This window comes from Ixodes scapularis, unplaced genomic scaffold (assembly GCF_016920785.2).
Source record: "Ixodes scapularis isolate PalLabHiFi unplaced genomic scaffold, ASM1692078v2 PGA_scaffold47__10_contigs__length_4178495, whole genome shotgun sequence".
NCBI classification, from domain to species: domain Eukaryota; kingdom Metazoa; phylum Arthropoda; class Arachnida; order Ixodida; family Ixodidae; genus Ixodes; species Ixodes scapularis.
This window is the reverse complement of record NW_024609876.1, coordinates 1,281,037-1,298,230: the sequence shown is the minus strand read 5'-3', so window position 1 is coordinate 1,298,230 and position 17,194 is coordinate 1,281,037. Positions and strand designations below refer to the sequence as shown.

Here is a 17,194-nt window from a genome sequence, read left to right as displayed (position 1 = left end):
TCTCACCGTCTTTTCACTAATAGTTCCGGAAGCAGGCTTATTTCCCTTCAACCACCATGGCCCCGCGGCTGTACCCCAACCAACCTCGCTGCTCCTTCAAGCATTCACGGTACTCGACAACCTGGGACGACGTCTGGCTGAATTGGAAGCGGAGGTCGCTTTCCTGGGCATCAGTTTGAGAAAGCGGTATGTGGATCCGAACCTCTTCATCTATCATCCTCAAGATTCCCATGGAGCGCCAAAAAGATGATTATCAAGGCATACAGACAAGGTGCGACCAAGAGAATTGAAGAACTACGACGGGCCTGCGAGCGCATCTGGACCATCCTTCGGGGCCAGCAATACAAGCACGATCAGGACTTCCAACGCTGGAACGCAGGAAAGAAGGTACTTTTTGACAGTCTTTGGAGCGTAAAGCGAAGAACAGTGTTAAGGAGCATCCAAAGGAACAATCAGGCGACAGCATGTGGAAGACTACCAGACCTCAACAATCAGTCCAATCTGACTATACCGCACGTGGTGAATCCATTCGAGGTGTCCATTTCTAGAAAGACGGAACAAACACTAGGGAATGGCCGAAAGTTCTGCATGAACGTGAAACCTTCAAGGGTAGATGTGTTTTCCGCAATTCAGACTATTTCGAAGGTGACGGGTCATGATGAAAGAGCCACGTTCGTGGATTGTGCTGTTGATAGAATGGACAAACGGATGAATGATAGCTTTCGAACTGAAAAGAGAGATTTTCGTGTCATAAGCGCTGCCGTGAAGGAACTAGAAAGGGGATGGCTGCGTCTGCTGCAGACTGACAAAAGTGGTATGTTCGGTGTACTTCCCGAGACAGTGTTCGGAAGAAAGGCAGACGAAGCCCTCAGCGCACTCTTCATTGAATGGAAAGGGAACATTAAGAAAATTAAGAAGAATATTGTTGAAATCTTCAAGGAAGATGAGATGGATAATTTGGCAAAACAAGTAGTTAACCAAACAAGGTCATCGTTAAGTCTAAAATTTTTTTTGAAAGATCACAAACCGGATATGCCTTTTCGCACAGTAATCAACGAACTCGGAACGTGGCAGTGTAGCGTCTCGAAATTTTTGCAAAGAGGGTTGAATGTAATTCAACTGGAGGAGAGTCTTTCACTGAGAAATTCAGAGGCACTAATTGATGTTCTAGAGGGCTGTCATGGAAGACAATGCACTGTAATGTCAATGGACATTAAGGATCTATACAATTCGCTTGAGAAAGTGCGCTTGATGCAAAGAGTTCGGCAAGTGCTAGAGTTAAACCTGGTAAACTTTCAGTCCAGGACGGGCATCGCCGTCGACAGTTTCCTTTCACATCTTGATTTGTACCTTCAAGCAACAGTTGTTGAATATAATGGGCAGAAATATGTTCAAAGAGATGGTGTATGCATTGGATCTTCGGTGGCTCCAAAGTTAGCAGAAATCTATCTTAACACCTTAGATAGTTGCGTAAGTGAAACACTTAAAGAAAATAACTTGAATGTTTGCATTGTTAAAAGGTACGTAAGTGATATTTTTATTTGCGCTTTTCGAGAGAATGATGCTCAGGGTTTGGAATCCATTATAAAAGCAGCAGCTCCGGAGCTTAGGTTTACAACTGAAAAACCCGAAAATGGGATCCTGCAGTTTCTAGATTTACGCGTACATGTCGAACAAGGTCTTTGTTGGGAATACGGGAAAAAAGCCGGAAAACCTGTGTTAAGTAGAAAGAGTTGTCACGCCAACTCGGTTACAGCAGGGGTAGTTAAGTCCTTAGTAACAAACGCGTTGGGTAAACCATGCGCTCATTTTATGAGTAGTGCTGTGAAAGAACAGTGGAGGAGGCTAGAATCTGCAGGTTATGAAGAAGAATTCATTAAAAGACAATTAGAACTGAAATTTAACAACGAACCACGGGAAAAGGAAGCAAGAAAGAAGATGGCAGTAATCCCGTATTTCCACGGGATTTCCCACAACCTGAAGGCTCTCGCAAAAAAGTTCGGCGTGGACGTAGTGTTTTCTTCAGATTTAAAAATGAGCAGGTTGACGCCCTTTCTGTTGGACCACAAGGGCTGTCAGAAGGCCCATCGGGAACCTTCAGTTCCTTGCAAAGAGAGTGTAGTATACGAGATTCCGTTGACATGTGGATTTAGGTACGTGGGACAAACTTCACAGGTTACTAGAACACAAGAGAAATGTACGCACGCATGCGCCGAACTCTGAAATAGCAAAGCACATAGAGGAATGCAATAATTGTAATGCGCAATGGTCAGAGACAGAAGTTCTGCATAAAGAGCGAAATGACATTAAGAGGGTCGTTAAAGAAACAATAAGAACAAGTTCTATTGGAAACTGCATAAGCCAAGCATCGATGAAACTTGGACGCAACTCCAAAAAGTTTCTCAGACTTTGAACGAATGCATTCGGTTTACGAGAAAAGGGGGAAGAGACAATGTATATGTGTATATACATCTAGAATTTTTTTTTTTTTATGTGCTTGTTATTGCGGTTTCGAGATCACTTGGGTGTGTTTTCCAAAGGAAAAGAAAAAGGGAAAAAAAGGTGTTCTCTTTGTGGTCTCTTTATGTCTGGGTGCGTCCCCACGGTTTAGAGGCCACCTGTGAGATCTTTTTTTTTTGTGTGTGTTTGTGCGCTTTGACGCGACTGTTAGGACAATTCCGGACATATCTCTCTCAAGGTAACTGCGATGATCCGCAGTGTCCCATTGTTAAGTTCTCGTCTCATGTGTGGGTTGTTTTGCAACTTTTGCGCGTGTTGCATCCGGTTCGAAATGTCTGCAACAAAGGAGTATATCTGTAGAGTGTGGTTGGGAAAAAGTTCCGTGGGTACTTAAAGGCTGTTTGAGAAATAAACCAGTTAGCTGAGTTTGAGACGTTCTCTGTGTCTGTTCCTTCTACTGAAAGTTCTTCCGATTTCTTCCACCGCAGTCTTAGGCGTAATACAACATGATTAGTTTCATACGCCATTTTTTTGCATCCAAGAGTAATACTATTTAAATCAGATTGCAAAATGCGTACATCATCATCATCATAAACTTCCCGATAAATTACACAGTCATGTGCGTATAAATGCATGGAGGAAGAAACACAACTTGGTAAATCATTAATGAATATAAGAAAAAGCAGCGGGCCTAAAACTGAACCCTGGGGCACGCCCGATACAACGTCAGTCAGGGATGAATTAATGCCATTTAGTGTTACATATTGTGAGCGGTTGGTAAGAAAGCATTCCAGCCAGGTTAACAAGTTAGGATCTAGGTTTAATGAAGAAAGTTTAAGCATTAGTAACTTATGATTAACCTTGTCGAATGCTTTAGAAATATCGAGAAAAATACAGTCAGCCTTATGGTTTTTGTCCAGTATAGCATGCATACAATGGGTGAAATGAAGCAGCTGCGTTTCACAAGAAAATGAGCGACGGAAACCATGTTGAGCAGGGGCGAAAAATGAATTGGATTCTAGGTAATTAAAAATATAAGAGTACAGAATGTGCTTTATTATTTTACAGGGAATACTTGTTAGTGAAATGGGTCGATAATTTTATGGAGAATGCTCGTTACCAGACTTATGCAGTGGAGCCACCTTCGCAGTTTTCCATTCTATTGGGAGCGTTCCACTCTCAAGAGATTGCTGGAAAATTTTGGCAAAAAAAAAGGATAAGTACGTTTTAGTTTGTCTTAGAAATTTTGTGTTAATATTATCGCTTCCACATGACGATGATACTTTCAAAGAATCAATTAACTTTACAATTCCAGTAGGCTCCATGGAAATTGGAAACATAGGGCTAAATTCACAACGTGGAACGTCATAAGATACATTTCCATCGCCTACAACAAAAACTATTTGAAAGAACATTATTAAACACTGATGGATATTCTGCCGGAAGGATTAACGCCCCAGACTCATCGCTAAGAGAAATTAAGCCGTCGTCATTCACGTTAACAGTCTTTCAGAACTTTTTGGGATCATTTAACAATAGACTCGGAAAAGTGTTCTTAAGAAAATTTTCTTTGACGTCAGAAACAGCTTGGGAATATTCGAGCTCAGCCGCAAAGTATGCTTCCCACCGATCAATCGCGTTACGTAATTTAGCTGAACGAAAAAGTCGCTGTTTTTCATTGGAAAGACGTTTTAGGGTGTTAGTATAGCAAGGTGCTTTAGCATCAGATTTAATACGCCTGACGGGTACATGCGCATAAATCAGTTCGTTTACTTTTAAAGAATCTCCAATTTTCCTGCACGCTTCGCTGATCAAATTCTGGCAGATATATGTCCGGATAGCTGCACAGTTTTTGGTTAATAAGATCAAAATTTGCTTTATTGTAGTCAGAAAAAGTGAAAGCCGTTTACAACTTCCTGTAACGCCGAATTGGAGCGCAGCTCTTGAGGAGGAGGAGTGGAGGGTATATTCCTCCTCCTCCCTCGAGATCATGCCTGCTAGTCCTCCTCCCCTCCTGCTCCCCCTCCCTCTCCTTTACCCCTCCCCCCGAGGTCACGTGACCCCCCCGGACCATACTAGACAATGAGGGGAGGAGGAGGAGGGCAGAGGTCCGGGGGGTCACGTGACCTCGAGGGGACGGGTTCACATGACCTTGGGCGGGCCGTCACGTGACTTCGGCGGGGGGAGGGGAGTCACGCCCCGGGGTCACGTGACCTGGGCGGGGGAGGAGGGGGGAGGAGGAGCGGAGGGGGAGGAGGAGGAGGGGGAGGGGCGACGCCGACGCCAACGCCGACGCCGACGCCGCACAGGCTGGAAACGGGTCATGTGACCCCCTCCCCCCGAGGTCACGTGACCCACCCGGACCATACTACACAATGAGGGGAGGAGGAGAAGGAGGGGGAGGAAGAGGAGGAGGAGGGGTGGAGGAGGGGGAGGAGGAGGAGAGGGAGGGGGAGGAGGAGGAGAGGGAGGGGCGCGGTTACGCCGACGCCGACGCCGACGGCGACGCCAACGGCGACGCCGCTCAGGCTGGAAACGGGCCCCTAAGAGCTGCGCTCTAATAAGCTTTACTTTTTTACTATTGATTGGGGGAGCAACTTTGAAATCAAAATTTAACACCGAGTGATCACTTAAGCCTGGAAGATACGTAAGGGAAGATGGAAGGTCAGGGTGTGTCGACAGACTTAAATCAAGTGTGTTCGCTGTATCATTGGCATACCTTGTTGGTTTCTTTACCAGCTGTGTCAAATTAAAACACGCACAACGATCCAAAAAAAGTTGACACTGAGTTGAAACACGTGGAAAATAAAGTGGATCAGACCACATGATATCAGGAAAATTAGAATCTCCTAATAAAAAAATAGGAGAACGTGGTACTGACAGACAATAGACTTCATAACGTCATGTAAATCATCAATAAATGTGACTGCGATGTTTGGGGGGTGGTAGCAGACACTCAATAAAATTCTTGTGTTATTTAAAGTGATACAAGCCCAAACCATTTCTAGATCGGAAGCAACATGTACGCAAAATGAAGGTATGCTCTGTGATACGGCTATGAGTGTGCCACCCACATGTCTACCGTCGCTGTCAAAACAATATACTCCTTGGAAAATTTCAGAGCTGCAGACATGTTTACTAAGCCATGTTTCCGTAAGAAAGATTACGTCTGCGTTCGTTGAGCTGACAACAGAGTTAAGGTGATCTCGTTTATTCATAACACGTCTTATGTTAGTAAACGTAACTGAAACAGATGAAAAAAAAAGTAACATGTACGCCACTGCTTCTTGCACGTAGCTATGACGCTTCTGACAGTGTCTGCGAATTAGAAGATGTCGCTGCCTGATTTTTACGAGAACGGGTGGAATAGACTTGTTCATTTGAACGTACTCGGTCATAGTCGCCCGAAATAGTTTTGGCACCAGCCAGTGTTTCGCGTGTTTGTTCCCGCAGCCTGTCACCGGCCCTCCCCCTTCCGGACTGGGAAGTGCTAGTAAGATAATCTTGTGCGTCGTTCACGTCATCAATTCCAGAGCCCGTAAGCTTACACTTTCGACAATTTTCGTCATCCCACTCAAACACATCCTGATTAATAACCAACTTATCATACTTAAGATATACTTTATCTTCGGGTTTTATTTTATTTTTAACTGTTGCCCATAACTGTTTCCGGATGTTCTAAATTTTAAGCAAAAATCTTCTGATACTGAAATTTTCGTTCCCTTAAATTTCCTTGCGTTTCTTAGCAGCTCCATTTTTTCGTTAAAGTCAAACAAACGCAAAATTACAGGGCGAGTTTTGTTTGGTGTCTTTTACCCAAACGATGGATACGTTCGAGGCTACTGACCTTAATGCTCAGCTTCTTCTCAAATATTCCTGTCATGACAAACTCCCGGAGGGAATTGGGCGTTTCTGTTTCACGTTCATTGACTCCATATACAATCAAATTATTCCGTCGACTGCGGTTCTCGAGATCATCTATTTTGCTCATTAGCGTTGCAACCTGATGATTTAGATTGTTCACTGCATGCTCACAGACATCCACTCTTTCTATTGTAAGCGAAAATGACTCCAGCTTTCCTTCTATAGAAGTCAATCTTTTATCTGCTTCCGATATATGCAAGTCTAATTTTCCTTGAATTGACTTTAGTTCTTTTGAGTTTTCTTTTTGACTTTCAATGATTTGTGCCAGCTGCCCGTTGATAGTTGGACCAGGGTTCATTTCAACGTCCCCGCTCAAAAAGAAGAATAAGAAAACAAAACGAGTCAAAACAACCCGCTATACAATCACACAGCACGCCTGGGCAAGGCAGCACAATCAAACGTAAACAATCACTTTTCAATTCTTTAGTAGGAAGCTTTCTACTAACCTGGACGAGAAAAGCGAAGAAATTGAGCCGTGGCTGCGTCGTTCCGCTGCTGTCTTGCCCACTGACGAAAAAAGCCTGAGGGGCGTCGCTCGCTGGTCCTGTTGACATCGATGATGTCGCTTGGGTGTTGCCTCGAACAGGATGAAGTTCGAAAAACCGAGCGATGCTTCCGTTTTGTACCACTGAGTCATCATCGTCGAACCTTATCATCGGTACTGGTTGGTGGCACTTGACACAGCAGGAATCACCCACGCTGCCGAGATCTCCAATAGAAACCGGGTCGACGCACTTCACACAGCAGGAATCATCCGCGCTGCCGAGATCTCCGAAAGAAACCGGGTCGACGCACTTGACACAGCAGGAATCACCCACGCTGCCCAGATCTCCAATAGAAACCGGGTCGACGCACCTCACACAGCAGGAATCATCCGCGCTGCCGAGATCTCCGAAAGAAACCGGGTCGACGCACTTGACACAGCAGGAATCATCCGCGCTGCCGAGATATCCGAAAGAAACCGGGTCGACGCACTTGACACAGCAGAAATCATCTGCGCTGCCGAGATCTCCGATTGAAACCGGGTCGACGCACTTGACACAGCAGGAATCATCCGCGCAGCCGAGATATCCGAAAGAAACCGGGTCGACGCACTTGACACCGCACAAATCATCCGCGCTGCCGAGATATCGGAAAGAAATTGGGTCGACGCACTTGACACAGCAGGAATCATCCGCGCTGCCGAGATATCCGAAAGAAACCAGGTCGACGCACTTGACACAACAGGAATCCTCCGCGCTGCCGAGATCTCCGATAGAAACCGGGTCGACGCACTTCACACAGCAGGAATCATCCGCGCTGCCGAGATCTCCGAAAGAAACCGGGTCGACGCACTTGACACCGCACAAATCATCCGCGCTGCCGAGATATCCGAAAGAAACCAGGTCGACGCACTTGACACAACAGGAATCCTCCGCGCTGCCGAGATCTCCGATAGAAACCGGGTCGACGCACTTCACACAGCAGGAATCATCCGCGCTGCCGAGATCTCCGAAAGAAACCGGGTCGACGCACTTGACACCGCACAAATCATCCGCGCTGCCGAGATATCCGATAGAAACCGGGTCGACGCACTTGACACAACAGGAATCCTCCGCGCTGCCGAGATCTCCGATAGAAACCGGGTCGACGCACTTCACACAGCAGGAATCACCCACGCTGCCGAGATCTCCAATAGAAACCGGGTCGACGCACTTCACACAGCAGGAATCATCCGCGCTGCCGAGATCTCCGAAAGAAACCGGGTCGACGCACTTGACACAGCAGGAATCACCCACGCTGCCCAGATCTCCAATAGAAACCGGGTCGACGCACCTCACACAGCAGGAATCATCCGCGCTGCCGAGATCTCCGAAAGAAACCGGGTCGACGCACTTGACACAGCAGGAATCATCCGCGCTGCCGAGATATCCGAAAGAAACCGGGTCGACGCACTTGACACAGCAGAAATCATCTGCGCTGCCGAGATCTCCGATAGAAACCGGGTCGACGCACTTGACACAGCAGGAATCATCCGCGCAGCCGAGATATCCGAAAGAAACCGGGTCGACGCACTTGACACCGCACAAATCATCCGCGCTGCCGAGATATCGGAAAGAAATTGGGTCGACGCACTTGACACAGCAGGAATCATCCGCGCTGCCGAGATATCCGAAAGAAACCAGGTCGACGCACTTGACACAACAGGAATCCTCCGCGCTGCCGAGATCTCCGATAGAAACCGGGTCGACGCACTTGACACAGCAGGAATCATCCGCGCTGCCGAGATCTCCGATAGAAACCGGGTCGACGCACTTGACACCGCACAAATCATCCGCGCTGCCGAGATATCCGAAAGAAACCGGGTCGACGCACTTGACACAGCAGGAATCATCCGCGCAGCCGAGATATCCGAAAGGAACCGGGTCGACGCACTTGACACCGCACAAATCATCCGCGCTGCCGAGATATCCGAAAGAAACCGGGTCGACGCACTTGACACAGCAGGAATCATCCGCGCTGCCGAGATATCCGAAAGAAATGGGGTCGACGCACTTGACACAGCAGGAATCATCCGCGCTGCCGAGATATCCGAAAGAAACCGGGTCGACGCACTTGACACAGCAGGAATCATCCGCGCTGCCGAGATATCCGAAAGGAACCGGGTCGACGCACTTGACACCGCACAAATCATCCGCGCTGCCGAGATATCCGAAAGAAACCGGGTCGACGCACTTGACACAGCAGGAATCATCCGCGCTGCCGAGATATCCGAAAGAAATGGGGTCGACGCACTTGACACAGCAGGAATCATCCGCGCTGCCGAGATCTCCGATAGAAACCGGGTCGACGCACTTGACACAGCAGGAATCATCCGCGCTGCCGAGATCTCCGATAGAAACCGGGTCGACGCACTTGACACCGCACAAATCATCCGCGCTGCCGAGATATCCGAAAGAAACCGGGTCGACGCACTTGACACAGCAGGAATCATCCGCGCAGCCGAGATATCCGAAAGGAACCGGGTCGACGCACTTGACACCGCACAAATCATCCGCGCTGCCGAGATATCCGAAAGAAACCGGGTCGACGCACTTGACACAGCAGGAATCATCCGCGCTGCCGAGATATCCGAAAGAAATGGGGTCGACGCACTTGACACAGCAGGAATCATCCGCGCTGCCGAGATATCCGAAAGAAACCGGGTCGACGCACTTGACACAACAGGAATCACCCACGCTGCCCAGATCTCCAATAGAAACCGGGTCGACGCACTTCACACAGCAGGAATCATCCGCGCTGCCGAGATCTCCGAAAGAAACCGGGTCGACGCACTTGACACAGCAGGAATCACCCACGCTGCCCAGATCTCCAATAGAAACCGGGTCGACGCACTTCACACAGCAGAAATCATCCGCGCTGCCGAGATCTCCGAAAGAAACCAGGTCGACGCACTTGACACAGCAGGAATCATCCGCGCTGCCGAGATATCCGAAAGAAACCGGGTCGACGCACTTGACACAGCAGAAATCATCCGCGCTGCCGAGATCTCCGATAGAAACCGGGTCGACGCACTTGACAGAGCAGGAATCATCCGCGCAGCCGAGATATCCGAAAGAAACCGGGTCGACGCACTTGACACCGCACAAATCATCCGCGCTGCCGAGATATCCGAAAGAAATTTGGTCGACGCACTTGACACAGCAGGAATCATCCGCGCTGCCGAGATATCCGAAAGAAACCGGGTCGACGCACTTGACACAACAGGAATCTTCCGCGCTGCCGAGATCTCCGATAGAAACCGGGTCGACGCACTTGACACAGCAAGAATCATCCGCGCTGCCGAGATCTCCGATAGAAACCGGGTCGACGCACTTGACACCACACAAATCATCCGCGCTGCCGAGATATCCGAAAGAAACCGGGTCGACGCACTTGACACAGCAGAAATCATCCGCGCTGCCGAGATCTCCGATAGAAACCGGGTCGACGCACTTGACACAGCAGAAATCATCCGCGCAGCCGAGATATCCGAAAGAAACCGGGTCGACGCACTTGACACCGCACAAATCATCCGCGCTGCCGAGATATCCGAAAGAAATTGGGTCGACGCACTTGACACAGCAGGAATCATCCGCGCTGCCGAGATATCCGAAAGAAACCGGGTCGACGCACTTGACACAACAGGAATCCTCCGCGCTGCCGAGATATCCGATAGAAACCGGGTCGACGCACTTGACACAGCAGGAATCATCCGCGCAGCCGAGATATCCGAAAGAGACCGGGTCGACGCACTTGACACCGCACAAATCATCCGCGCTGCCAAGATATCCGAAAGAAATTGGGTCGACGCACTTGACACAGCGGGAATCATCCGCGCTGCCGAGATATCCGAAAGAAACCGGGTCGACGCACTTGACACAACAGGAATCCTCCGCGCTGCCGAGATATCCGATAGAAACCGGGTCGACGCACTTGACACAGCAGGAATCATCCGCGCTGCCGAGATCTCCGATAGAAACCGGGTCGACGCACTTGACACAGCAGGAATCATCCGCGCAGCCGAGATATCCGAAAGAAACCGGGTCGACGCACTTGACACCGCACAAATCATCCGCGCTGCCGAGATATCCGAAAGAAATTGGGTCGACGCACTTGACACAGCAGGAATCATCCGCGCTGCCGAGATATCCGAAAGAAACCGGGTTGACGCACTTGACACAACAGGAATCACCCACGCTGCCCAGATCTCCAATAGAAACCGGGTCGACGCACTTCACACAGCAGGAATCATCCGCGCTGCCGAGATCTCCGAAAGGAACCGGGTCGACGCACTTGACACAGCAGGAATCACCCACGCTGCCCAGGTCTCCAATAGAAACCGGGTCGACGCACTTCACACAGCAGGAATCATCCGCGCTGCCGAGATCTCCGAAAGAAACCGGGCCGACGCACTTGACACAGCAGGAATCATCCGCGCTGCCGAGATATCCGAAAGAAACCGGGTCGACGCACTTGACACATCAGAAATCATCCGCGCTGCCGAGATCTCCGATAGAAACCGGGTCGACGCACTTGACACAGCAGGAATCATCCGCGCAGCCGAGATATCCGAAAGAAACCGGGTCGACGCACTTGACACCGCACAAATCATCCGCGCTGCCGAGATATCCGAAAGAAATTGGGTCGACGCACTTGACACAGCAGGAATCATCCGCGCTGCCGAGATATCCGAAAGAAACCGGGTCGACGCACTTGACACAACAGGAATCCTCCGCGCTGCCGAGATCTCCGATAGAAACCGGGTCGACGCGCTTGACACAGCAGGAATCATCCGCGCTGCCGAGATCTCCGATAGAAACCGGGTCGACGCACTTGACACCGCACAAATCATCCGCGCTGCCGAGATATCCGAAAGAAACCGGGTCGACGCACTTGACACAGCAGAAATCATCCGCGCTGCCGAGATCTCCGATAGAAACCGGGTCGACGCACTTGACACAGCAGGAATCATCCGCGCAGCCGAGATATCCGAAAGAAACCGGGTCGACGCACTTGACACCGCACAAATCATCCGCGCTGCCGAGATATCCGAAAGAAATTGGGTCGACGCACTTGACACAGCAGGAATCATCCGCGCTGCCGAGATATCCGAAAGAAACCGGGTCGACGCACTTGACACAACAGGAATCCTCCGCGCTGCCGAGATCTCCGATAGAAACCGGGTCGACGCACTTCACACAGCAGGAATCATCCGCGCTGCCGAGATCTCCGATAGAAACCGGGTCGACGCACTTGACACCGCACAAATCATCCGCGCTGCCGAGATATCCGAAAGAAACCGGGTCGACGCACTTGACACCGCACAAATCATCCGCGCTGCCGAGATATCCGAAAGAAACCGGGTCGACGCACTTGACACAGCAGGAATCATTCGCGCTGCCGAGATATCCGAAAGAAACCGGGTCGACGCACTTGACACAGCAGGAATCATCCGCGCTGCCGAGATATCCGAAAGAAACCGGGTCGACGCACTTGACACCGCAGAAATCATCCGCGCTGCCGAGATATCCGAAAGAAATTGGGTCGACGCACTTGACACAGCAGGAATCATCCGCGCTGCCGAGATATCCGAAAGAAACCGGGTCGACGCACTTGACACAACAGGAATCCTCCGCGCTGCCGAGATATCCGAAAGAAACCGGGTCGACGCACTTGACACAGCAGGAATCATTCGCGCTGCCGAGATATCCGAAAGAAACCGGGTCGACGCACTTGACACCGCACAAATCATCCGCGCTGCCGAGATATCCGGAAGAAACCGGGTCGACGCACTTGACACAGCAGGAATCATCCGCGCTGCCGAGATATCCGAAAGAAACCGGGTCGACGCACTTGACACAACAGGAATCACCCACGCTGCCCAGATCTCCAATAGAAACCGGGTCGACGCACTTGACACAGCAGGAATCATTCGCGCAGCCGAGATATCCGAAAGAAACCGGGTCGACGCACTTGACACCGCACAAATCATCCGCGCTGCCGAGATATCCGAAAGAAATTGGGTCGACGCACTTGACACAGCAGGAATCATCCGCGCTGCCGAGATATCCGAAAGAAACCGGGTCGACGCACTTGACACAACAGGAATCCTCCGCGCTGCCGAGATATCCGAAAGAAACCGGGTCGACGCACTTGACACAGCAGGAATCATTCGCGCTGCCGAGATACCCGAAAGAAACCGGGTCGACGCACTTGACACCGCACAAATCATCCGCGCTGCCGAGATATCCGAAAGAAACCGGGTCGACGCACTTGACACAGCAGGAATCATCCGCGCTGCCGAGATATCCGAAAGAAACCGGGTCGACGCACTTGACACAACAGGAATCACCCACGCTGCCCAGATCTCCAATAGAAACCGGGTCGACGCACTTCACACAGCAGGAATCATCCGCGCTGCCGAGATCTCCGAAAGGAACCGGGTCGACGCACTTGACACAGCAGGAATCACCCACGCTGCCCAGGTCTCCAATAGAAACCGGGTCGACGCACTTCACACAGCAGGAATCATCCGCGCTGCCGAGATCTCCGAAAGAAACCGGGCCGACGCACTTGACACAGCAGGAATCATCCGCGCTGCCGAGATATCCGAAAGAAACCGGGTCGACGCACTTGACACATCAGAAATCATCCGCGCTGCCGAGATCTCCGATAGAAACCGGGTCGACGCACTTGACACAGCAGGAATCATCCGCGCAGCCGAGATATCCGAAAGAAACCGGGTCGACGCACTTGACACCGCACAAATCATCCGCGCTGCCGAGATATCCGAAAGAAATTGGGTCGACGCACTTGACACAGCAGGAATCATCCGCGCTGCCGAGATATCCGAAAGAAACCGGGTCGACGCACTTGACACAACAGGAATCCTCCGCGCTGCCGAGATCTCCGATAGAAACCGGGTCGACGCGCTTGACACAGCAGGAATCATCCGCGCTGCCGAGATCTCCGATAGAAACCGGGTCGACGCACTTGACACCGCACAAATCATCCGCGCTGCCGAGATATCCGAAAGAAACCGGGTCGACGCACTTGACACAGCAGAAATCATCCGCGCTGCCGAGATCTCCGATAGAAACCGGGTCGACGCACTTGACACAGCAGGAATCATCCGCGCAGCCGAGATATCCGAAAGAAACCGGGTCGACGCACTTGACACCGCACAAATCATCCGCGCTGCCGAGATATCCGAAAGAAATTGGGTCGACGCACTTGACACAGCAGGAATCATCCGCGCTGCCGAGATATCCGAAAGAAACCGGGTCGACGCACTTGACACAACAGGAATCCTCCGCGCTGCCGAGATCTCCGATAGAAACCGGGTCGACGCACTTCACACAGCAGGAATCATCCGCGCTGCCGAGATCTCCGATAGAAACCGGGTCGACGCACTTGACACCGCACAAATCATCCGCGCTGCCGAGATATCCGAAAGAAACCGGGTCGACGCACTTGACACCGCACAAATCATCCGCGCTGCCGAGATATCCGAAAGAAACCGGGTCGACGCACTTGACACAGCAGGAATCATTCGCGCTGCCGAGATATCCGAAAGAAACCGGGTCGACGCACTTGACACAGCAGGAATCATCCGCGCTGCCGAGATATCCGAAAGAAACCGGGTCGACGCACTTGACACCGCAGAAATCATCCGCGCTGCCGAGATATCCGAAAGAAATTGGGTCGACGCACTTGACACAGCAGGAATCATCCGCGCTGCCGAGATATCCGAAAGAAACCGGGTCGACGCACTTGACACAACAGGAATCCTCCGCGCTGCCGAGATATCCGAAAGAAACCGGGTCGACGCACTTGACACAGCAGGAATCATTCGCGCTGCCGAGATATCCGAAAGAAACCGGGTCGACGCACTTGACACCGCACAAATCATCCGCGCTGCCGAGATATCCGGAAGAAACCGGGTCGACGCACTTGACACAGCAGGAATCATCCGCGCTGCCGAGATATCCGAAAGAAACCGGGTCGACGCACTTGACACAACAGGAATCACCCACGCTGCCCAGATCTCCAATAGAAACCGGGTCGACGCACTTGACACAGCAGGAATCATTCGCGCAGCCGAGATATCCGAAAGAAACCGGGTCGACGCACTTGACACCGCACAAATCATCCGCGCTGCCGAGATATCCGAAAGAAATTGGGTCGACGCACTTGACACAGCAGGAATCATCCGCGCTGCCGAGATATCCGAAAGAAACCGGGTCGACGCACTTGACACAACAGGAATCCTCCGCGCTGCCGAGATATCCGAAAGAAACCGGGTCGACGCACTTGACACAGCAGGAATCATTCGCGCTGCCGAGATACCCGAAAGAAACCGGGTCGACGCACTTGACACCGCACAAATCATCCGCGCTGCCGAGATATCCGAAAGAAACCGGGTCGACGCACTTGACACAGCAGGAATCATCCGCGCTGCCGAGATATCCGAAAGAAACCGGGTCGACGCACTTGACACAACAGGAATCACCCACGCTGCCCAGATCTCCAATAGAAACCGGGTCGACGCACTTCACACAGCAGGAATCATCCGCGCTGCCGAGATCTCCGAAAGAAACCGGGTCGACGCACTTGACACAGCAGGAATCACCCACGCTGCCCAGATCTCCAATAGAAACCGGGTCGACGCACTTCACACAGCAGGAATCATCCGCGCTGCCGAGATCTCCGAAAGAAACCGGGTCGACGCACTTGACACAGCAGGAATCATCCGCGCTGCCGAGATATCCGAAAGAAACCGGGTCGACGCACTTGACACAGCAGAAATCATCCGCGCTGCCGAGATCTCCGATAGAAACCGGGTCGACGCACTTGACACAGCAGGAATCATCCGCGCAGCCGAGATATCCGAAAGAAACCGGGTCGACGCACTTGACACCGCACAAATCATCCGCGCTGCCGAGATATCCGAAAGAAATTGGGTCGACGCACTTGACACAGCAGGAATCATCCGCGCTGCCGAGATATCCGAAAGAAACCGGGTCGACGTACTTGACACAGCAGGAATCATTCGCGCTGCCGAGATATCCGAAAGAAACCGGGTCGACGCACTTGACACCGCACAAATCATCCGCGCTGCCGAGATATCCGATAGAAACCGGGTCGACGCACTTGACACAGCAGGAATCATCCGCGCTGCCGAGATATCCGAAAAAAACCGGGTCGACGCACTTGACACTGCACAAATCATCCGCGCTGCCGAGATATCCGAAAGAAACCGGGTCGACGCACTTGACACAGCAGGAATCATCCGCGCTGCCGAGATATCCGAAAGAAACCGGGTCGACGCACTTGACACAGCAGGAATCCTCCGCGCTGCCGAGATATCCGAAAGAAACAGGGTCGACGCACTTGACACAGCAGGAATCATTCGCGCTGCCGAGATATCCGAAAGAAACCGGGTCGACGCACTTGACACAGCAGGAATCCTCCGCGCTGCCGAGATATCAGAAAGAAACCGGGTCGACGCACTTGACACAGCAGGAATCATTCGCGCTGCCGAGATATCCGAAAGAAACCGGGTCGACGCACTTGACACAGCACAAATCATCCGCACTGCCGAGATATCCGAAAGAAACCGGGTCGACGCACTTGACACAGCAGGAATCATTCGCGCTGCCGAGATATCCGAAAGAAACCGGGTCGACGCACTTGACACAGCACAAATCATCCGCGCTGCCGAGATATCCGAAAGAAACCGGGTCGACGCAGTTGACACAGCAGGAATCATCCGCGCTGCCGAGATCTCCGAAAGAAACCGGGTCGATGCACGAGGCAAGATCCTGGACGAAAAAAGCGAAGAAATTGAGCCGTGGCTGCATCGTTCCTCTGCTGCCTTGCTTCGTTTCCTCGGTACGTTCTTTTTTGGTACATCGGAGGTTATGTTTCGGTATGAAAAATGACGTTATGCGGGATATTTTGATAATGTATTTAAACAGCGCCCTCTTTATTTTAGTTTTTTTTTGCACGAAAGGGATTGGGTGTGTCGGCGTCACACACTCCGCTTAAAACAAAAACAATCAAAGCTTTTTCTTTTTTTTGAGAGGGGGGGAGGTGGTTATATGTGCTGTAGTCAGTTAGCTCTGGAAAACAGTCAATTTTTTTTCCAGATTATTAAGCGCGGGTCTTTGAGTATTCGTGGGCCACTTCACTATGCTTCGTTTCCAGGGTACATTTTTTTGGTACATCGGACATTACGTTTCGGTATGAAAAATTACCTTATCGGGCCTATTGTGATGATGAATAT

General features: G+C 51.0%; 1 protein-coding gene across 1 annotated transcript; it reads left to right on the top strand.

Moving 5' to 3' along the window:
• Positions 1–246: 246 nt before the first annotated feature.
• Positions 247–1,533, top strand: LOC115333131 (the record flags this gene model as incomplete). Its single annotated transcript, XM_040221115.1, has 1 exon — positions 247–1,533. A coding segment is annotated over exon 1 (1,287 nt), but the record flags the coding sequence as incomplete, so codon positions are not given.
• Positions 1,534–17,194: the final 15,661 nt, after the last annotated feature.